General features: G+C 34.9%; 1 protein-coding gene across 1 annotated transcript; it reads left to right on the top strand.

Moving 5' to 3' along the window:
* Window positions 1-459: 459 nt before the first annotated feature.
* LOC117906454 lies at window positions 460-16,109 on the top strand. The gene is made up of 5 exons (XM_034819479.1): window positions 460-572; window positions 4,089-4,146; window positions 4,342-4,473; window positions 15,771-15,846; window positions 15,953-16,109. Exons 1-5 carry the CDS (start codon window positions 460-462, stop codon window positions 16,072-16,074), a joined length of 501 nt encoding a protein of 166 aa, XP_034675370.1. The 3' UTR covers window positions 16,075-16,109.
* Window positions 16,110-24,073: the final 7,964 nt, after the last annotated feature.

Raw genomic sequence — 24,073 nt, 5'->3', positions numbered from 1 at the left:
TGTACGTATATGTAAAAAAAAAAAAAAAAAAAAGGAAAACTGCCAAGTCTCACCCCATTCCACAGATGTCAATGGGAGGGGTTTGGGTGGAACCAAAAGGAAACACGGGCATGATATCTAAAAATAAAAACAGATGCAATGATGAATCCAAACTCAGGGCATCCCAAAACAGAAAAACAGAGTGCACAAGCTGTCATCAAATGCCAAAGGAATCCACAAGTGATTAGAAACAGGGGAGGGCAGTTCAAAATAGGGGAAGCAAAACAAACTAAAAATAAAAAGCATACCTGGACCAAGAACCCCCGGCTGAATGGATCTTCAGATCCTTTCTAGTTTTCTCCCCCTCCTCTGCTCTCGATCCCTCCGCTTGAAGCCAAAAACCTCCTTTTTATCTCCTCCTGTTTCCATCTTCCACAGCAAGCCACTACCTGCCTCCTCCTGCTCCCCTCGTCAGCAAGGATGGCGTCCCTGACCATGAGCATGGTCGTCCTTGTCTCCGCTGCTGATTTCCCGAGCGTAGGGAAGAGGGGGCCCCCCACTTATCTCCTGTGTGCTGCCAGCTCCTCCGGGTGGTGAAATAGCATTCCTCCCATGCTATAAAAATCCTAAAAAAAACTAATAGCCTTCTGGTCTCGTGAGAGGGGGTCTATATATATATATATTATCCTTTATACACGTTTTTTTTTTTTTTTTTTTTTTTCAGTTTTGGTCATATATTTTTAATTTAATATTTTTTTTAAAAGAAAAAGGATTCATTTTCCGTCAATGTCTCAAATTTCAAATATGTTCGTGCTCTAGAAATTGTCAAGTTGTAGTCTTGTAGCCTAGAATGTGAAGTGAGAGTTTGATGAAAAACGAAATAAATAAAGATATAAAATATAATTTGTGAGCAATGATGAAAATATCAGTTTTGATAGATATATTAATAACTCGATTTTATAGATATGAGGGTATATAAGAAAATATTTGTGAATATTTTGACACAAAATATCAATGAAAAAAAATGATTAAAACTCATGAAAATATTGAAAAAAAAAAAACTCTGAAACATGATAAAATAAGCAATAATATATTTATTAAAGTTTTTTTATTGTAAAACTTAAAACACAAAATTATCAACAAATATCAATGAAAATTTTGAAGAAAAAAAAAGCAATAATACATAATGAAGTTATTTATTAAAAAAAATGATATAATTTAATATAATTAATGATATTCGATAATAATATACATAATTTAAGAATTTAAAATATAATTAATATTCAACATATAAAAGAAATTATGATATATATATTAAAAAATTATTATGATGATTTGTATAATTTGAATAATTTTTAAATGGAATATGAAAATGAAATAATTAAAATGTACAAACATAGTCCTGTAAGTCGTTGATTAATGTGTTTATCATGATCAAAGATCCAGATAATGTATATAATTGAAAATTTATTAGCAAATAATTGTCAAATGTTAATGTATATAATTTATATACAATGAACTTATTTTTTGAGGAATGCATTTTCTAAAGGATATTCTTACTTTTTGGAAGCATGTGCTTATTTTTTTAAGGATAAACTTATTTAGATTGACGTAAATAAGTGAAAGTCCATGAGAAATTTATGATAAAACATTAATGTACATAATTTATATATTATGTACTTATTATTATTATTTGTTTTTAGAAATGTACAAATAATGGAAAGTTCATTAGCAATTTATAGTAAAATATTAATCTACATATTTTTTTAAAGGAAATATAATATACTTATTTTTTAAAGGAATGTATTTATTTTTCTTTAGATTATGAGTATGTTTACAAGAGATGTATTTATTTTTTTGAGGCATGTACTTTTTTTTTTTTCAAGATATAGTTATTACATACCTAAGACTACATTTATGTTCATATTGAAATTAAAGAGCTTTCATAAGAGAAAGTGTGGCAACTTGATCATATAAAAAAAGAAAAAAAGAAGGAAAAGTAGAAATAAAAGGGTATATATCAAACACTTTCAATTATGATTTATCATATCAAAGATTTTAAAAAGGGACAATTCATTTAGTTGTTATTTAAATGCTTATTTTAGAAATTATTTTATCCATTGTGTGTTTGGGATGAAATGGGAAAGTTGGAATCCTAAAAAATATACTTATATATTTTTGAATTAATGTATGTCACCATAGTTCTCCCAAAAAATGGCCTGGCTTCATCATACTTCTGTTTTTAAATTTTAAAATTTTAAAATAAATTTTCATGAATCACTTTTAAATGTTTTTTATAGAAAAAATTTAAAATATAAAAGTATGGGCGTCATCAAGGGACTTCAGAAGAGAAGATCTCATAATTCTAGAGCATGCTTATTTATCCGCCTATGTGAATTATGTACAAAATTCCATTTAATATGAACATAAAATTAATTGAATTATGTGGCTTTTTTTTTTTTCTTTTACGCATAATATAACATATACAATTCGAAGAGATCCCGAGATTCTGATTTTATATCTGGCTTTAGGGATCATATCGGGGCCTCAAAATTCTATTTCTCTGTCAGGTTGTGGACATTCCACCCAGCTAGAGCAGATCCCTTGGCTTGCGGATATGTCAACAATTGAAAAAGTCTGCACCCATTTTCAATATTCTTAGGTTTTGAAGTTATCAGCGTCTCATTCATTGTGGACTACGTACATGACTTGTACAAATTGAAAATGACTTCAAATAATAAAAGATATTTATTCATAGTTTTAAGGCACGCAAGGAAAAGTAATCTCTTCTATTATTATCATTGTTGTTGTTATAATTATCATACTACCTTATAGAAAGGACTTCTACAATTCAAAATAATCACATGAAAATAGATTTTATTTGTTTGTATCTTACAATAATCTTATTATATATGTATATATATCTTTTTGTGGACCCCGCATTTTCGCTCATGCGCTGCCACTCAATGGCGAGGTCTTTTTATTTATTTATTTAAAAATGATTTATTTTTTTAGAAAATGACTTGGAGTCACTACTTATTTTTGTTTTATTTTTAAAGGGTAAATAAAATAAGAAAGAAAACCCTAAGTGCGACTCTTTATTTTGAAAAGTGGTTTGTGAAAAACAAAAAAAAAAAAAAGGTTCGAGGGTCAAGTTGCTTATCAGGAAGATACGGTAAAAACCGTAACACTCCTTTAAATCCCTAAAAACAGGTCTCTACTAATGAAATGAGACAATTATGACAATCGGTAGGGAAATCAATGGATATCAACATGATCACACTCTGAAAGCCAAAGCATGCATGGAAGACAATCAAAGTGAGAGTGAGTGGGGTACCTTAGTAGCGAACCATAATGCGCTATCAAGAAATGCGGTTAGTGCAAAACAATGATCATAAAATAAGTCACATGCATCATTAAACATAATAATAAATCATCAGATATCACACTTCACTCAATTTTATTTTCAAAGTCAACATTCACTGATGTTGGGCCCTCACAAAAACCCAATTTATTTTTGCATGAATCAATTCCATAAATTCCATCACTTGGAATTACAAAATTCGATTCTTGCTTATTTTAAAACATTTTAAAAATAAGGGGAGATGAGAATTGCATGCTCAAGAAAATGACATCTTATCTTATTGGCAAAAATGGATTTTTGGAACCTAAGAGAAATGCTAAGGATGAAAAAAGGGAGAATTGTGTTTTGGGCCCAACTGGGCCCAAAAATTAACAAATGGTCCATCTAACCGACCCATTTAAGCTAAAAACCCATAGAAAGTGTCAAAATTAAAAAGAAGGATATGCACTTTTATTAATTCCAAAAATAACCTTTGCTGATTATGAAAAAAAAATAATAATAAACAAAAAAATCCAGGTTGGAATTTTGCCCTAATTTTGGTGTCTCTTCATATTTCAAGCCTAGAAGCCGTTTTCTTCTCTTCATCCTGAGTTCCTCCATCGCTTGCATCTCAATCTCTGCGGCTCTTTGGAATTTTGCCCTAATTTTGCTCTCTTCAGCATTTCAAGCCTATAAGCCATTTTCTTCTCTGCCTAGAAGTCATTTTTTTATTTGCCTAGAAGCTGTTTTTTCTGTTCCTCCCGAGTTTCTCCATCGCTTGCATCTCAATCTCTGCGGCTTTTTGGAATTTTGCCCTAATTTTGGTCTCTCTTCAACATTTCAAGCCTAGAAGCCATTTTCTTCTCTTCCTTCCGAGCACCTCCATCGCTTGCATCTCAATCTCTACGGCTCTTTCATTTTTTCTTGCATTCGTCTCTCTTGAAAATTTGAATAAGGTATGGATTTCAGTTGGGTCTCTCTTGTTGCATATTTGAGGTTAGTAGATTGCCTAAATTTTGGTCTCTCTTCAGCATTTCAAGCCTAGAAGTCGTTTTCTTCTCTTCATCCCGAGCACCTCCATCGCTTGCATCTCAATCTCTGCGGCTCTTTCATTTTTTCTCGCATTCGTCTCTCTCGAAAATTTGAATAAGGTATGGATTTCAGTTGGGTCTCTCTTGTTGCATATTTGAGGTTAGTAGATTGCCTAAATCTCGACCTAAATTTTCTTAGTCCAAATCTCTAAACTGTGTTCAACTTGATCTCCGGAGTTCAAGTTACTGTTCCCATTCAATAATTGACTTCTTGGTTTGATACTATTATTCGGATGCTGAGAAAATAATGAGAAAAAGAAGGAAAAATTTTGAACCATAATTTTTTCTTTAAGCCTTGAGAATATAGAAAATGCACTTTACCTGCAACTCATGATTCATGGCTTAATCGATCTGATTTTATTTTTGTAATTTTTTTAGATTTTTTTTTCATGCTATTTGTATATTTTAAATTCAAAAAAATATTTGTGAAAAATTGTCATATATACTTGAAAATAATTTATAATTGTTTAATTGGTTGCTAGAAAACCGAGAGAGGAAAAATGGAAAGGGGAAATGGAAAACCTAAAAACCCTAAAGTTTTCTTATGGTGCCTTGGCTTGAGATGTAGGCACAAGTAACAGATTTATCTCTTTTTATCTGTTAGTTTTTTTACCCTTAAACCTTAAATGTGTTAAACTATTGCTTATGGTTTTGTATGAATCATCTAAAGTAGGACATGATAGTTTAGAAGAGAATTCTGTATTTGTTACATTTTTTAGGCTATTATCTCTTCATATTATTTTGAAAAGCAACGCTTTATAATTAATATTTAAATATCTCCATTCTCTTTGAATAAGTTTGTAGGCATGTCTGATATAGTAGTACCAACAGAAATTGTCTAAGGGTTTGAGTGAGAATGAGAATTTGTTTTCTACCTAGTGTAAGTATAGGTCAGAGCTTAATAAAACGTGGGGGATTATTTGCTATTGAATGTCTTATAGTTCCATAATTCCAATGTTTTTGGTGTATATATATATATATATATATATATATGTTCTGGAGTATTATGTCGAATCAGACACGAAATCCTCCTACTTTACTAAATATTGTTGTGATGTTCTGTCTTAAAGTTCCAAGTATTGACACGATTAGATTATTAGCATAGGTAAGTAGTAGTGACAAATTGGGTAGCACTAAAGTAGTTGGAGAGAGAGGTTTTTGCTTATAAAAATGTGAACTATGAATATATAAGTAAAGGGGAATGATAGGGAAAATAAGTTAGAGATTTGTTTTTAGAAGTAGGAGTAGAAATAACATAGTTTTTAGTTGTAATCTTTCATTTTTTTTTTCCTTTTATAGCCTTTTTTAGTTTTAATTTAATGATTTTTTTTAATCTATTAATTTCAATCTTTTAATTTCCATTTCAGTTTTACATTTCTCATTTTTGTTTTTTATTTTTATTATTATTTTTAGTTTTGTTTAGGTTAGGTAGTATTTATCAGTCCAAGAGAAGAGAGAAGCTCGATGTTCATATCTTAGTTCAACTCACTGTTTGTTTATTAGTGCCTATCTTAAAATAATCTTACTGTTGACAATGGTTAGAATAATCAAAAGGAGCAACAAAAATTACTTTTTAAGACTTTAAAGTTACATTTTTTTGTATATACATTTTTTAAAATATAACTTTTTTGTATGGGAACATAGTATATTGTGAGATGAAAAAAAATTTAAGATTACATTGAATATGCATTATTGTTTGTTCAACAATATAAATTTGTGCTTTATTTCAATAGGTTGATGGATGCCACAAATAGAATATACTATTATATTTTCGTGGGAGGCAAACTTGTCCAAAAAAATGATGGCCTTTGGGAATATGTTGGTGGAAGAAGCAAAGGTATTCACATTTATAAAGGAATGACATTTGAAGAATTCATTCACAAGGTCTTAGAAAAATTCAACATTTCCCTTCATGTGAGGAGGATGCACTACACCCTCAAGTTTAACCCTAGAGTCATCCAAGATTTAGAAGATGAGGACAACTTGGATAACGTGGTTTCCCACAGTGGTGACTTTGCAAATGTGTACATAGTCGAGTCACCCGGTGTGGAAGCCATAGGGGCAAATATACCGAATACACAGTTGGCACTTGGGTAATGCGTTTTCACTTGGATGTATATTTAAAATTTTATGAATATCAATTTTATGCATTATGTAGTCTAATTTTGGTTATGAATGTAAATGTAGAGGTCCACATCCTACGTTTCCTTCGTCTAATGCATCATGCGATGCAAGTCCTAATACTATGATGTTATCAAGAGGTTTTGCATCGCGTTGTGAAGATAGTGAGTACACCCCTTTGGAATCGAATCGATTTGGTGAGGCAATATTAGGTTCCAGACATACATTTAAGAATGTAGATGAGTTTCGGAATGCAATATACCAAATGTCATTAGCTGGAAGGTTTCAATACAAGTACAAGAAAAATTCACCTACTCATATGTCAGTAAAGTGTTCGGTTGAGGATTGTCCTTGGAAGATAACAGCTCATGCTGTTGAAAGAAATGAAATATTGCGAGTTTATACTTACCAAGTTAATCATAATCATATAGCTCAAGACGAGTGTTCATCCAAGGTGCGGGTTTCTTCCAAGAGAGGTGCTGTTGTTGTTGAAGACGTGTTTAGAACAACTCTAGAATACCTTCCTCGAAAAATTTGCAAGGATTTTGAACGTGATCATGGAGTTCAATTGACTTATAACCAAGCATGGCATCTTAAAGAGAAGGCAAAAGAGCGTGTATATGGATCTCCACGTGCGTCCTACGCGTTTTTGCCTTGGTTATGCCATAGGCTAAGGGAAATTAACCCTGGAACTATTGCCGAGTACACTTCTCATGAAGGTCACTTCAAGCAATTGTTCATTGCCCATGCATTTTCAATTCAAGGGTTCACCATGGGGTGTCGACCAGTATTGGCTATTGATTCTTGCCACCTAAGTGGTCCATACAAAGGAGCTCTTTTGTCTGCCATTGCATATGATGCAGATGATGGAATGTTCCCTCTAGCCTTGGGTGTGGTTGGTTCAGAAAATTATGAGGATTGGTATTGGTTCTTGGAGAAATTGAAGGGGATCCTAGATGGTCAAGAAGTAATTATTATATCAGATAGACATCAAGGGATATTGCGTAGTGTTTCGGAGTTGTTTGGGGTAGAAAATCACGTCTATTGTTATCAACATGTGAAAGAGAAGTTTTCAAGCTTCTTCAACAGGAAAAAGATTAGGGGAAAGAAAGAGAAAGAAGATGCTTTGTTGCTTTTAGACAACATTGCATATGCTCGATTGGATATAGACTACAATGAGGCATTTGAAAAACTTGTGCGTTTTAATGGCAACCTAGCAAAGTGGGTTGCGGAGAATAGTCCGGAGCATTGGGCGATGTCAAAGTTCCTTAAAAAAACGTTAGGATAAAATGACAACTAATATTGCAGAGTCCTTCAATGCGTGGTTAAGAGAGGAACGACACCAAACAATTTATACGTTGTTGATGATGCACATGGATAAGCTTGTAGCCATGTTGGACACCCATATGCGTGGTACAGATAAGTGGAAGAGCGTGGTTGGACCCAAAACAAAGGAAAAGCTAATGTCAAATATCATGAGATATGCTCCGATTACTGTGATGCCCTATTTGGGTAGGACGTTCAAGGTTTTTACTGGAGATGTTTATTTGGTTGTGGATATGCAACAACATAAGTGTACATGTCTAACATGGCAAATGTCCGGGTTGCCATGTCCACATGTATGTGCTATGATCCGCACATTGAGACATGATGTGTATGACTATATCGACCCATGTTTTAAAGTCTCCACCCAACATTTGATTTACTCGGGTCAGTTTCAACCATTACCAACACACAACATGCCTAAAGTTTGTGAGGCTGGGACTTTGCAAGATGGTCAAAGCAACGTATTTCCTAGTCTCCAACCCCCACAAGTGAGACGTCCTCCAGGAAGACCCCGACAAAGGCGTATTGAGTCACAATTTAGCCATAAGAGAGCTATTCATTGCTCTCGATGCAATGGCATAGGTCACAATCGGTCTAAATGTAATAATCCATTGCCGTGACATGTTCATTTCTTTGCTTGTAAGGTTTTCATTTTGTGTACGATCCCTCATTGTTCCATTATTTGCTTTATGGTCATGGGGTTGTTGCTTTTGGATGTTATGTATTGTCCTTATTATAGACACGATGCACTACTTTTTATTTTTATTTTTTATAAGACTACTTTTATTCATTATTTGGAGTTGCTTTCATTACTGATTTAATTTGAAATTGCACTTTCAATGTGGTATCCTTTAACTTGATGTATACTTTCACTTCCCTATTTTAAGTATATCCTACTCACATCATTGGATGCGTGCATTTTTCTTGTCACATAGCTGAACTTTCATAATATTGTACTATACTTGCTGTCTGTCTAGTTATTCAGTTGGTCAGTTTAGTTGTGCATAACATTCTACTTTTCTATGCCCAATGATGCAGTTATAATATTAACAATGGCTGGTAATGACCTAGATGGTTCTGCTGCCAGTTCACTCCCACTCTCGGTATGGTTCATCATACTCTTTGGCCTTTATTTTTAATCTCTATCCCCAAATTTTTAATCTCGAAATATATGAAATTTGATTGTGTTTATTTTCCTCTTTGGCCTTTATTTGGCTTATTTCAGTGAAAAAATGAAATTTGATTTTCTATACGGACCAAGAGTTATTTTTTACAACCGCATTCTAATTCTCTCAACTCTATATCCAGCCTTTAAAATAGATGAAATGGTGCTCTCCGTGACAATTTGGCACATATGATTGTAATCCCTTGTAGGAGTTTTCTTGACTTGTACCTCAAAAAAATTCAATTAAATAATTGGGAATCTAATGCGATAAGGCAGAAATTCTCCTCTTAGGGTAGGATTTTAATGCGTTTGTTGACCTGCTTCAATTAAATGGAAGCAGGTGATGGATGTAGAAAGTGTCGATACAGAAACAATTATAAAACATTATATGCATTTGTTGACCAGAATCTCTTTGCAAATTGAGATGCTATTGTTAAAGACATACTGGTAAGTAGGGTGTTTTTTTTCCCCCTTGGCAGTGTACTAAAGGAAGGATATGTGATAGTGTTATTGTGGGGGCTCCATTTTCTCGCAAACTAGGGAGGTTTGATGGTCTGTCTGACACAGTCTCATACAATCTAGATTTAGCAGACTCGGCAGCCAGACACCTTCACCAGTAAGATTGTTGGCTTGAAATCAATTAGAAAGATAGCAACACTAAGAGCACGACATGGGAAAAAGTTAAGTAATAGATAAAAAAACATTCATAAAAAACAATAAACAAAATTCAGAATGCAAAAGCAAACAGGAATTAGCAGAACTTAAGTGACCAAATCTTAACATAGTTTTCCTCTTCTTCTGTACCAAATTAAGATACCAAAAGAAAGTCAGCCCTCACTGAAATCAAACATGATGTAGAATTGAGTACCAAACACCTGTAGAAAGATTGAAAATTCAGACTGAAATAACAGTTTCTCATCTACCAAGGAATTACATACTTTATTTTATCTTGAGCCAAAAATATAGATGTATGTTTAACTAAGGAAGTTTGTGCTATTAACAAGAGTAGAAATCATGAGCCAGAAAGATGTTCAAGCACTGTGTTAGCATCTATTAATCTAATAAGCTAGACACTTGAGAGCAGAGTTGGAAGAAGTTCTCTAGCCCCTAAACAAAGCAAAAAAGAATGAGTTCACTGACAAGTACGTATACAAAGAACATATAAACCTTTTTTCTTTCATCTCCTTTATTTCAAGGTTGAGAAGAGAATGCGTGCATTATAATTCTGAGACATAAAATGCAAAATTGGGTTGACCCAAGTTTGCCAAATTTCACTCTGTTCAGAGAATTCAACCATCCATCAAATAGAACAAACAAGGTTAAGATTGAGTTGGGTTGCATAACTGGAATCCTATATTGCCTACATCTATATGGGCTAGGACATGTATTTAGTAATTTCTTTTCAAGGATAAACAATTCACTTACAATTCGGGGATTGGGGTTGATTACATTATTTGCTTTTACAACCTTTCCTCTAATCAGACTTTAAGAGCACGCTTTGGGGCAGAATTAGATCAAGTTTGGTTGCAATCCAGGACCTTAGCATGTAGGTTGTCCAGGCCAAGTTGTCTAAAATGGAATGACGTATGTGCATTTTAAGTGAAAGAATGGTGAAAACAGGGTTTGCAGCAAAACCCGGACCATTGCAAAGCATCAATCCTAAACCATCTATAGACCAAAAATGAGTTCATTCCATTAAGAAAAAGCTATCAGGACTGGACTAATCATCCTAATCGTCTCCCAACCATTCTCCATAACCTATACCACAATTAAAATCACTTACAAAGAAAAATGAGTAACATGGAGCAAGCTTGAATACCTCGTACATGACAAATCCGATCACTGCAAATACAAATGGGTTCTTTCTTATCATAGTCATATCCACATTGCCCACCATAGGCAATACATGCTGAACACTTGGCTTCACAAGGGTTACTATAATTCACATTGAAACCCACCGTCAAAACTTCACCAAGGGTGATGTTATTGGTAGTGAGACTATTCACCACTGATTGAAGAACCGGAATCCTAAGGCTAGTATTACAACGAATAATTTTCATAATCGGATCGGGAACAGGACCAATTAAGTAATAAGCATAGCCTGAATTGCCACTCGCATTGCAATTAAACTGATCGTAAGGCGTAATTAGCTTCATGATGATGATGATTATTATTGTTGTTGTAAATATTTTCCAAATAATTAAGTCCTCTTTCTATAAAGATTTTTGTAATTCTTGAAGTTTAGGTCTTGAAATTAAAGCCTCACAATATTCTCAAATATCTGATAATTTGGCATCTGTAAATGGGTATGCAGCCAAGTTGTTGAAACTCTAGTTGAGTCTTGCCTTATATTACAATTTTCATTTCTTAGGCAAACAAGAAACTTGTAATTAAGCAGGATATTATAAGTGTATGTTGTGAACTATGTTTTGGTTTGAAGACTGATGCATTGGCATACCACATAACTTAATGCTAGTTACTATGCTATGGTAATGAAGGCGAACTGCTATTGAAGTTCCAAGTGTAACAAGCAGTGTCATAACTTCTACTTGAAACTATGTTCGATGTTTCTTACCTTAGTTGATGTTCTTGTTGTATTGGCCATCTACCAATTGGAGTTTATGGTTTCCAAACTCCTCTTCATTCATTTAATTCTCCAACACTCATGGATTCACCTTATTTATTCTTGTTTTCAAGCGTAAAGATACTCTTTGTTTACTATTCTACAAAAAATTATGTAGTAGCATTTCATAGTGTATCAATACATAATTTGAAATGGCCACTTCCTCTATTCTGCAAATTTTAGATTATTATGCCCATTGAATCAGATTGAAGCCTCAAAACTTTCACAAGTTTAGATTAATAGTCCTAGTTTTCATTTATTTTCCCATGAATCCTTACTCAGCTAACAACTTAGGTCTGAATGAACTTTGGTCAAACACATGATTCGTGGTATCAAATGATAGTGTACAATTCTTCAATGATAGTTATTACCATGTGGGAATACTCTCAACAGAAACTTGGATTCCAAACCTTGTCCATGTTCAATGGCAGTAGCAAAGTGCTTGCTCTAGCAGTTCCTTTAGATTTTGTGTATGTCAAAAGTATCAAAAGGAGCAGGTTAAACCCCTTTTAAATAGCCAGAAGAATGAAAAGAACAGGGAAAACAAAGAGATCTCTTTGAGTTTTTTCTCTTGCTCACATCCATGAATGCAAGACCCTTAGCAGCCACCATGTTGTTCGGTATAGTGGAAAACACTTGGGGGAATAGAATTATTGTAAAGATGATTCCTGACACAAAACCCAGTGTGTGCGAGGGAATACGAATACAAGGCCTTTCAGTTTGTGAGCTTTTATTTCCACCTTTTCAAGCATTTTATTGTAAGCATGTTAAGGCAATGAAAGAAATCTGCTTTTCCATAGCATTTTCTGTTTACTCCATTTGTTAGTTGTTGTTGAAGATCACAAATTCATTACCAAGGATTTTTGTTCTATCAAGTTGTCTTACAATCTAAATGGGAATTAAATAGGATTATTCATTGATTTGTTGATGTTTTCTTTCTCTAATAGAATTAGTCAATTTATTTCCATAAATTGATTTGATTTCTTTCTTTTATATATCATGTAGTATTCTCATTTTTATTTTTGTAATTTTATAGTCTATTCTGTACATTTTTACTATTATTGTCTATTCTATATAGGCTTATTCATAAGTTTACAATCCTCCCTCTTATAGGATATCTCACTGTTAGTAGCACCCAACCCCATCTAATGTCTTACCCTGCTGTATATTATTTCTAAATACAAGCAGACAAGTCTTTGTAACTTTGAGAAATGACAGCTTTACTTTTTCACTTATTTTTTTGCATTACCAATTGCAAAAATGTTGCTATTCCTAACACGTCCATGTTGTCAAAAATTGCATGCAGGGCACATCAATGTTTACACGATGCTCAGCTGCAAGATTTAAGAAACTCTATAACCGGTTACCAGAGGAAAAAATACAAGCCATAAGAGACCTCCAATTTGGAGGTCTCTTAAACTTAAACTGCACAGTGGTGCGCCACAACATCTATATCTTTCTAATCCAACATTTCAATGTTGGATTTAGACGGATAGAGTTCTTAGCCCAAAAACACTATCCTGTTACAGCCACCGATGTTGGCCTCATTTTCGGCCTCCCAACAGAAGGGTGGATTTTACAGGTGACTTCTACATCATCGGAGCATCCATTTGGGACTATTCGGGCATGCGAGGAGAAACTCCTGAACTTACCTGTAGGCGAGGAGTTCCGTAGAGCATTCATTTACTACGCATGTGCCACATTGTTGGCCCTCACGTCTAGGCTCAATGGTTGCCGTAACTTGTGGCATACCATCCATGAGGATGGATTCTGAAATGATGTTAATTGGGCCCAGTTTGTGCTTGACCAACTGGTTGAGGGAATTAGGCGATACCAATAGTCTAACACCTCTTGGGTACATGGCTGCGTTTTATTTCTACAGGTAGTGAACTTATTCAGTCTTTGTCTTCCATTTTGTTATATAATTTTATTGCACAACATAGTCACATTTGCCGACTGATGTTTGTATTTATTACGTAGCTGTATTATGTCATTAAATTCCAAATTCCTTCAGTCCAAGTCCCCATTACAGTGCCCCCAGCATTGGCATGGACTGATGATTTGATTAAGCGACGACTAGTCGCTGAGATAAAGGAGTTTGGAGCATTTAGACATGCTGAGATTGATTTTGTAAGTGATGCATGCATAAATATATTGTCATTACCAGCATAACACTCATTATTTAAGTACTAATCTTCAGTGCTAATTATAGGCGTCCCAGAGATCTCCAACCGTTGAGAGAACTATGGAGCTAGAGACTAATGTGGACCATGACACAAATGTTGATATTGAAAATAGTGATGTAAGCTGTTAATTTTTTAAAAACTTAATAAATGTTCATTTCATTGTCATTGTAATTTATTTTTACTTCTTAACTACAAAGAAATATGTTGTTGTCACATTTTGTTCTCAAAGATTGACATCAATATCATGTCATAGGAAATATGGCATCAATATCATGATGCAGAATGAGCAATCGACCAATATCAACGGGGCATTCAACAGCAGTTGAGAATAATGCGTGGCCTTATTCATAAGTTAGAGACTCGAAGACATAGTGGGGTAACTTCAGATACGGGTGGTCACTCTAGCTATGCACCAGCCAACACTCCCACAGCCGATGACCATGCATTTCTTGGTGATAAGTACATGGCTTCGCATGCTGTAGACCATGTGCTAGACACACCAGATCGCATTGTCGCCCCTGAGTATGAGTTGCAGCCCAGTGTACCCATTAATGTAGTAAGCGGTAAGTGATAAAATTTATGCAAACACCCATATGGTTAACAACCCAAGTACCCAATCATAATGTATACCTTTGCTGACTAGTTCTAAATCTCGTATTGCAGATGGTGAAGAACAACCAGAAGATAATGTTGTCCCCACAAATAGGAACGTTTGGAAACGCCGAGTGCATTGAATGGCTCCAAACCTGTTGTCCCCATACATATCCCAACCACAAACCAAACAATCTGCCATCAAAATCGACCTAAAACAAGCAGCTGCACTGGTATTTGGAGAGGATTTGGATGCTAGGTAAAACATACTTCAGTGAGACTCCTCTCATTGTATGATAGTGAAAACACAAAAACTAAATTGTATGTGTTTGTAACAGTGAGGAACTAGTGTCTATGCATGACACTATCCTAACCAGAGGCAATTTGGGCTGCTTCTAAGGGAATGGGTGGATAGAAAACGACGTGCATATCACTTCTTATCCCTCTTTATGCATTATTTTAAGTTTGAAAATGAAAGTGTGGTTCTAATATAATTAGTTGCTTACACTTTTATGATATACGAAATCAGGTCGTTGATGCCTACTGTAGATTGTTGCAGTATGAACATGAACCGAAGTCGAAACTGTTTCTATCCCCCTACATAGCTGTAATGATGACTATTCCATTAAATCCTTGCTTAACTTTATTTTTTGTCTTGAATCAGGCATCACTTACAATGACAAACCTGATATTATCTCCTATTTGACATGTAGGAAATGGTAATCCACTCCCAAGCAAAACACTTAGTGAGGGAGGCAGTTATAGGACGCTTTGAACCACATCTGTATCAGATGGATATTCCATATGTCAATGTTAACGAGGTGGATTACTATGTTTAATGCTTGGATTTGTATTTTTATTGCATGAAGGTACAATATTTAGATGTATGTTTAATGGTAGTCTATTGGTGCAGGTCTTCTTACCGGTTCTCATAAAGAACCATTGGACATTGTACGTATATGACCTAGCAAACAGGAGAATCCAACTGCTAGATTCTTGTCCTGGTAGGAAGAAGATAATGTTGAGTGGAGTTCAACAAAATCTGGTAAAGTAATAAGCAACAAGTAATAATTTGTTAGGTATGTCTTCCCATAAAAATTTCAATTGTTGCGTTAATAAATGTTTCAGGCCAAGGTTGTCCTGTGGTTGGCTGCCCACAAAAAAGAGGTATCACCTTATGATTTGAGGACATTCAATTTCATAACACCTGATGTACCCCTCCAACCTAATGAGTGAGTGTTGACCTTGCAGTCAGGGATATTGTATAGGATTGCAACTTATTTTAAGTTCATCTCTTATTTATAAGTCCACACTTAATAACGTTTTGGTAATTATATTGACGTAGGCACGATTGCGGAGTTTTTGTAATGAAATTCATGGAATTATGGTCAATGGGGGGGTTCTCCAAATCAATCGATGTGGTACGTAGGAGGAATTATCTATGACTATCTCATTAATGTTAAAATCGTTAGAAAAGCCTAGTTAATTAATTTGCTGATTTGTTGCTATCAACTTGAATGAATGCAGGGAAAGTTGAAACATTACAGGTTGAAGATTATGGGGAGTATGTTGTTCTCAACACAAAATGCACACCGAGACCGTGTTCGGAGAGATTAAAGGGGATTGTAATTTGTGATAAGACTGTATAAAGTTAGCACATTTGTATGTAATTTATGGTGGACAAATGTAGTTCTTTAAATATTTTTTTTTGGTGCCATATGCGGAAATGAACACTGGAATTATGGGATTAGTTGGAGTTTGATTGTTTTTTTACTTAAGTTGATTGTCATTGCATTGTAAGTAAATAGGGAGAATTAAATATTATTAGAATTAATCAGGAAGAGAGTTGATGATTGTACATTATACATGAAAAACCAACTCCTGACATTGTATTGCGAATATTATGGCTTATATATTTAATGAAGGTTCTGATGAAGTCGCATTTTCCCTCACTCTCTCAAAACATCTAATAAAAGGCACCGCCATTACAAACTATAAAAAACCTATGCATCAACACTCTCGTACATATCGTTTACAATTTATTCAGTACAGTGAAGGTGTATATATGGCGACCCCACGAACCGTCCGATGACCTTGCTTTAACCATTTAATTGCATTCCCCTTCTAACAAAACATACCAATATTTGACAAATAAAAAACAAATTATCCGTCAACCGGTCTATGTGTACCCGTTGACCGGAAAGTAGGAATTGTTCGACCGATCGAGTACATGTTCTGGATGAGAGATAAAGCAAAATAACCGGTTTTGCACATTTCACGACCGGTCGATACTTTGCTTCATCCGTATATCAATCGGTCGAACCCTTATTCAGCCGGCCGAACACATGGTACTAGATGAGAGAGAATGCAAAATGACACCCTCGTCCGGAGATAGACCGGTCGACCACATTCGGTAGACCAGTTCCTGGAGGATTCGACATGCTACTGGATGAGAGAGGGTGAATTTTGGCACTACGTCTGTCTTGCGACCGGTCGACTATATACGGTCGATCGGTTCCACTATACTGTTAAGGAGGATTTTGATTTTGAAATCATTAAAAACATTTCACTTTCTTTTTTTATCAAAATAACATCAAATAGTTTGTTTTTACTTATTTTAATTTATATTATAATATTTTATTTCATTAAAAACAAATTAAGTTTCATAGTTATGTAATAAGAATGAATAATTCTTCATACATATATTTTTCAATTTAAATCAGTAAAGCGTGTTTTTGTATTGAGTTCGAATAACATAGAATGATGAATTTTTCATGATAATGATGGAGGATATTTAATCATTTTTGTACAATAAAATATATTTAAAAAAGAAATATCATTTTTCTATTTTTAATTTCTTTGCATAGTATTTTTTCCTTAATTTTTGCATACAATGTTAAAACAAAATTAAAGTTTAACACAGACTTCCTACCCCTAACGTCATGTTAGAGTCTTATTTGAAAGAAGGTCATGAGTTTAAATTTTCGGTCAATTGATAACTTCACACCAGCCTCACCAATTTCATTTTTCTTGTCAATTCATTTCACTAATCACTTCAATTCCCTTCATCAAATCATTCCTAGGACTGTAGTCCAAATAAACTTGATATTCGTTATTGACCCTATTTAACAACTTAAGCTTTTATAAGTAAACAGTAACTAATCCAACTCTCTTTCCCTTGTCAATTCATTCCTTATCTAAAACCCCACCTTAGACTGACATATTCTAAAAAAAAAAAAAAAAAAAAAATTATCTCATAAACATTAGCAACCGGAACTCACCTCAAGTCTAATTTTCTAAGACTTGTATATATTGAAGTCCGACTACAGAGAGAATTGCAACTCACTATTTGAAAGATTTCACTTAATTCTTCACATGTACAAAAAAATTAAGTTGATTATATTATCTTTTATAATAAGATTAACGCAACTACATTTATAAATATTTTTCAACCATTGGAAGGATTGAATAGAAATCAATGAAAATCAAATAAACAAACAAGGGTTTTTAAAAGTAATTGTCTGTGATTGATAAAATGTTAGAACCTATTAGATGGTAGATCTTAATCCTTTAGTTTTTGCTATGATAATGACTTGTGATGAAAATTTTGAGAACTAGATGATAATAGGACTTGAAGTGAGAATTATACAACCTCTTTTCCAACTCTTTAGTTAATATAAAGAACAAAAAACCAAAATATTTCAAAAAATGGATCCAAACTCAAAACTACCCCTCTATTTTCTCTCCAATCCCCCGTTCCTAAAGAAATCAATGATATTTATAGGAAACTAATCCTAAAAATGTAAATAAAGTTCTTAAAATGTCCAAACACATGCAAAAGAGTGATAGTGTTTATTAATATTGTTTTGTTTTATAAAAAGTATATACAAATTAAGTAATATTATTTTCTATAATTATATTACATTTTTATTTTTTAAATAAAACTAAGAATTATTTAAATTTAAAAAAAAAATCCAAACACAAAGGAATTAAACAGGTTTCCTAAATGTATTTTTTTTTTCGAATGAATGAAATTAAAAAAAAATGAATGCATTATATTAAAAAGTGCAAAACACCTTGGAACATGTTACTGAGTCAACCGTTTCATATCCGATTGGCCGGGGTGACGTTTAAAAAACCCTTCCGCGCTTAATTTCTTCAGTGTTATCCTCTGCTAGTCGAAGGGATCTGCCGATTGAGCTTCCACACACCCACTTTCGACGCCCTTCTAGCTGTTGCAAGCCTTCGGAGTGAGTTTTGAGGGGTGCGGGTTCACATTTTGGACCTAGGGCATGAGGTTTGGCAGTGGTCCTCCTTCATCGCGAGTCACAGGCGGTTTGTCTTCTCTTCCCGCGCACCACGGCTCTTTCATTGGCCTTGTTTTGACATAGGTGTGGCCCTTTGTTCCTGTAGCACAGTGCTCCCTTCTATTGTAGTGTTTCATGGCGCCTAGGAGAGACAGGGGTGCCTCGAAGGCACTGGGCAAGTGCCCTGCTCAGGCTTCTCAGGACGGTCAGGCAGAGGCTCGCTGAAAGGCGAGGTTCGACACTGGCCTTTTCACTTCGGTCGACGAATACCAGAGGTACAAGCAGCATTTCGTCCAGAAGAAGGTGGTTGCAGGAAGAAATATTAATTTCGCCCATCTACAGCATTTCGGGTTTGAGAACCTCTTTGCACGCATGGGGTGGCTGCCCTTAGTGACTATTTCAGAGCCCATTTTTCCGACATTAGTCAGGGCATTCTATTCACGAGTGACATATGGACATGGAGGACCGATCACTTCGATCGTTAGAGGGGTTCAGATCCATCTGGACCCGGAGAGCATCTGTCGCATTTTGGACATTCCTCCTGGTGGACTCCGAGTATATGATGCCAAGGCCTGGCCGACGGTGCTGGGTTTCGATCCGAAAGAGGCGATTCAGAGGATGTGCGGCCTTGCAAATGCCCCGGGATTGGGCAAACCATTGGCACATAGCCTGACAGTGACCTGCCGAGTCCTTCACCACATGATTGCGTACATCCTCCTACCACGTGGCGGTCATCGAGATGAGGTTTCCTATCTGGAGGCATTCCTGATTGATTCGATTATGACGGGGAGACGTATTGACGTCGGGCATGTCATGATGATGCACATGATGGCATGCTGCGAGAGGCCCAAACGCATTCTCCCATACGGCCGCTTCATGACACGAGTGTTCAAGGATGCGGGGGTGGATTTGAGCAGGGAGCAGGAGGTCGAGGTGCCCAGCAATTATAACACATATGACGAGCAGTCGATGGCGTGGATGAAGTTGGAGAAGGCCCCAGATGGGTCATGGATTAGGAGGGCGGACCGACCAGTACCACAGCCACAGGCAGAGGGGGATGTGCATCCTGCAGTAGACGAAGAGGAGGAGATTCGGGAGATGGAGGGTGGGGTACACCCTCAGACCGATTTTGACCATAGAGAGCCTGAGTTTGATATCCCTCCACGCCAGTCTGAGGGTGGCCACTTTGACCCGACTATTTCAGAGCCGATGATGACTGAGACGGGTTACACAGCGGGACCATCTGGTTAGCCATCATTTACTGAGCCTCATTACACCTATACATCACCTGGCCAGGCTTCTGACGCCCCTGAGCATGCGCCTTGGATGGATTTGTCTGCGCAGATTAGCTCACTTGGGACTCGTATTGAGGAGCGCATGGATCAGCAGCAAGCTACGCATGAGCATATCCTATAGAGGCTTGATCGCCAAGAGCGTCAGCATGAGGAGATGATGGCGTACCTCCGCGCTGTGTTCCCATCGCCACCCCATGCACCTTGATTGCATTGAGACCACGTCGTTATTTTGTTTGTGTTGCAAAACTGGGACATATATATTTTGTATTAGCATACGTATATTCAGAGTAGTGTCATATTGCATGCAAATGTTTTTTATTTCGTTTTAATTTGGATTCAATATATATATATATATATATATATATATATATATATATATATTATGCTATTTAGTTTATTATATGTTGTTTAGTAATATTTACAAGATGGCCAAGTCATCTCATCCATATTAGGAGGTACTGAACTTTAACCTTAGGCAAATTACCTAAGTCCATGATTTAGCAATGAACAACTCATCAACTTGGAAGGACTTAGACCTTTTATGCAATTTATCATGCACCCAAATGTGCAATGTAAGTGAAGTAGACTTGAATGTTCAAAATAATTAAGACACATAAATATAATAGTAAAGGGTTACCAAAATCATAAATATAAATGAAATAATATATTGTTTCATAATGTCATGTTTTTCAAGGCTCCATTGTAATGTTGTACTAGATTATGACAGAAAATGTTTTTTTGGTCATTTACAATGCCACCCTCATTCTTCTATACAAGATTGGTTCACGATTTTTATCAAACTATAATAAGCAAGGACTCTTGTTTACTATCAGCATTCATCTTGAGATTGAAGGATAGGCAAGGATGTTAAATGTTGGTATAGTTACTAGAGCCCTTTAGATATCAATAGTACAATAATGAAAGAAAATGGTAAGAAAAATGATTTTCCCATGTTTAATTATATGATAGAAAATAGAAAAAAAATTATATTTCTCACTAGTAAAAAATTTATGCATTTCAATTTATTTAATCTTAATGTAGAAAAGTTAAAATAAGTTAAATAAGTTTGAAGTAATATATAAAAATAATTTAGTGACTTTAAATCCATTTTTTATTTTTCTTCACTTTGTTATTATCTTCACTTTTCCTCTCTTTTTATTTTCTTTCCTCAACTTTTTTACTCAGATTTTTTAGAACAAAACATAGCCTAAGAAGATGGAATGAATTGATCACTTGGTTAGAACTAGGATGATGACTCATAACCAAAAATTATAATCCCACATTACCAATATTAGTCATTTCATTGCATTGTTTAACAAGTTGATTTTCTTAGAACATCCAATATACGAAAAAATATTTCATTCTCTCATGAAATGTGAGTTCTCAAAATATTTTTAGAACTGATAAAATTTTTGAATTAATAACTATTAAAAAAATTAACAAATTTGCATATTTTGGAACTCTTTTATTAGTGAGTTGGCATACTTGGATTGAATTCATAAATGTGTACCATTGGTTGAAGTAGTTGCTGACTTCCTAAAAACAAGTTTTGATATATTTCCTAATAAGAGGAAAAATCAAATGAAGGCTTAAAGAGGAAAAATATAATCAAATTAATTAAATTGACAATGGAATTAAATTAATTATGAGCTACCCGTAGATGGTCGACCGGGGATGGATCCGGTTGACCGGTTACCATCGACCGGTCAATGGTATTCATAGCAAGCAGAAAGGGCAACAACCGGTCGACCGGTTATCATAGACCGGTCAACGGTCGGACGATGATTGGTCGACTACCGGTCGAGGCTAAGTATGTGCTGTCAGGTCTCTGTCCATGAAATAAATACCGGGCGACTGGATATTGGTTTGTAGTCGCGAACTGCTCGCCGATTCTAGCAGAAACCAATATAACGCATCCATAAGCATTCTATTCTCGGTTGAAGTGAACTATTGGACTCTCGGAAGCCGAACGTGCTCCGATCGGGTATGGGTGAACTAAAATAGTTAGTTAACAAATAATGTTGGTGAAACGGGTATGAAACTGGTCGACCTTTCTATAGTACCGGCTGAGTTTGACATTTATCTTTATTACTCTTTAATTAGTAACTGCTTTATTACATATTCATAATTAAAGTTTTGCAAACATATAGTACTACACAATATCGACTATAAAAATTATGTAATAAATATGAAGGTGTACATATAAAATGATATAGAGATATAAATAGTAAATAATTAATGAAATGAATTTAATATTAAAAATATGGGCTATAAAATTATCTTAACAAACATGATTAATGTATTTAATGACTTAATAAAATTATCAAGTAAAGAAATTCTTCAGAAAACTTGGAGAACGACATGAAATGAGAATGAGCCATTATTTGTCCAACAACCAATATAAACGGAGGAAAAACAAAATTTAAAAACAAGAAACATGTGCTGATAAACTGCGAAATAACCAAAATTTAAGTTCAATACATTAGAATTTTAATTGGAATGAAATGCATAATTACATGTCCCGAAACGTATATGATACTATTTGATGAAAATAGTTACAATGTAAAAACTTAAAAGAAGGTTGGTATCTTATTATCCAACTCTTAACATAGATTGGTTTCCTATAAAATAAACTATCTTGATCATCTAGACTTCACTGTTTTTCTCTTCTCATCTTTCATCTGATGTTAAGCCTCTTATTTTGAAGTATTTGTATTAATCATGACAAAGATCCCACTTCAAGAATCAACCCACCTGCACACATAAAGAGAAAAACAATTAGTTCAAGGATAAAAGATCATTTATTTGCTTCATCTAAAAATGAAAAGGAAAAGGTGCAATTCGACACCCTCATGTACTCGTTTAAGTTCTCCTATTATCCGTCACTCCATACTATGCACATAATTTTCCATTGATGCAGAGTCATAAATACGTCTTACAAACAAAAGAAGTCAACATACTCATAATTTAAGAATATTGGAAGTATGAAAATTAAGAGAAAATAAACCTCTAAAGCCATAGAATGTGAATTAACTATCTGATTTTGCATGAAGCTGTTGAATTAGATACCTCAAAGATATTTGTCCTCACATCAACATCAAATGAGAGTTTTTCATAAAGGCAACAAACTGGACTATTGAAATTATGTGTTGTTACCCAAGATAACAAGGCGAATAGAGGGAGACAGAAAATGTTTGTCATAACACTTACCAACAATAAGTAAACACCACCATCAACGAATTTTTTTCAAAAAAAGTTGATATCCTTCAATATAGGTAGGGTTGTACACACTTGTACAGTTAGCACATTTGGATTGTACAGTTAGTGTAAATGGCTTGTACAGTTATGCAATCCACTGAAGGGACGATCGAAGAAGTGCATATGGGTGGGGCAACAATGTTTCCATTATCGTGGATGACGGAAAATGAGGAAAAACTTCACCATCATTTCGGTTCCTATGTATAAGTAATGTGGGGGAGCTAAAACAATGAACTAACATTGTACAAATAAAATAATATACGTGGAAGGACTGTGTTGACAACCGATATGTGTGAGGAATGTGCACGACGAGTGGAACATGTTGATGACTAAGTTCTTCAAAATCACTTGAAATACCTTAAGATACACACCCTTGTACACCCTTGTACATTTAGTACATTGCCATTGTACACTTGGTGTAAAGGCCTTGTACAGTTGGAGCAATTCCACTTAAATACAACTGAAGGAGTGCATATGGGCGGGTTAACCACATTCCAAAGAAATGGCTGAGTGAAAAAGGGGAAAATAAAACCCAATTTAGGTTCCTATGCAACATAAGTGTGCTACCACAAGGCATTTGAATGTGTACGAAGGGAAATGAGGAATGACTGTGAGGGATGTCCCCCTAGTAAAAAAAAAATAAGGAAATGAGCACCGATTGTTTTAAAAAAAAGTTGATATCCTTCAATACAGGTAGGGTTGTACACACTTGTACAGTTAGCACATTTGGATTGTACAATTAGTGTAAATGGCTTGTATAGTTATGCAATCCACCGAAGGGACGACCG

Source organism: Vitis riparia, chromosome 2 (genome assembly GCF_004353265.1).
Source record: "Vitis riparia cultivar Riparia Gloire de Montpellier isolate 1030 chromosome 2, EGFV_Vit.rip_1.0, whole genome shotgun sequence".
Lineage (NCBI taxonomy): Eukaryota > Viridiplantae > Streptophyta > Magnoliopsida > Vitales > Vitaceae > Vitis > Vitis riparia.
Note: the sequence above shows the minus strand (reverse complement) of the source record. Positions and strands in the feature narration are given on the sequence as shown.

What these genes read in the sequence shown, in the direction of transcription:
- LOC117906454 (XM_034819479.1), top strand. Translation starts at nt 460, where the DNA reads ATGGCGTCCCTGACCATGAGCATGGTCGTCCTTGTCTCCGCTGCTGAT. An exon ending in GGAATTTTGCCCTAATTTTG is followed by an intron (nt 4,147 to 4,341) that starts GTCTCTCTTCAA and finishes GCCTAAATTTTG; the next exon opens with GTCTCTCTTCAGCATTTCAA. An exon ending in CTCTCGAAAATTTGAATAAG is followed by an intron (nt 4,474 to 15,770) that starts GTATGGATTTCA and finishes ATATTGACGTAG; the next exon opens with GCACGATTGCGGAGTTTTTG.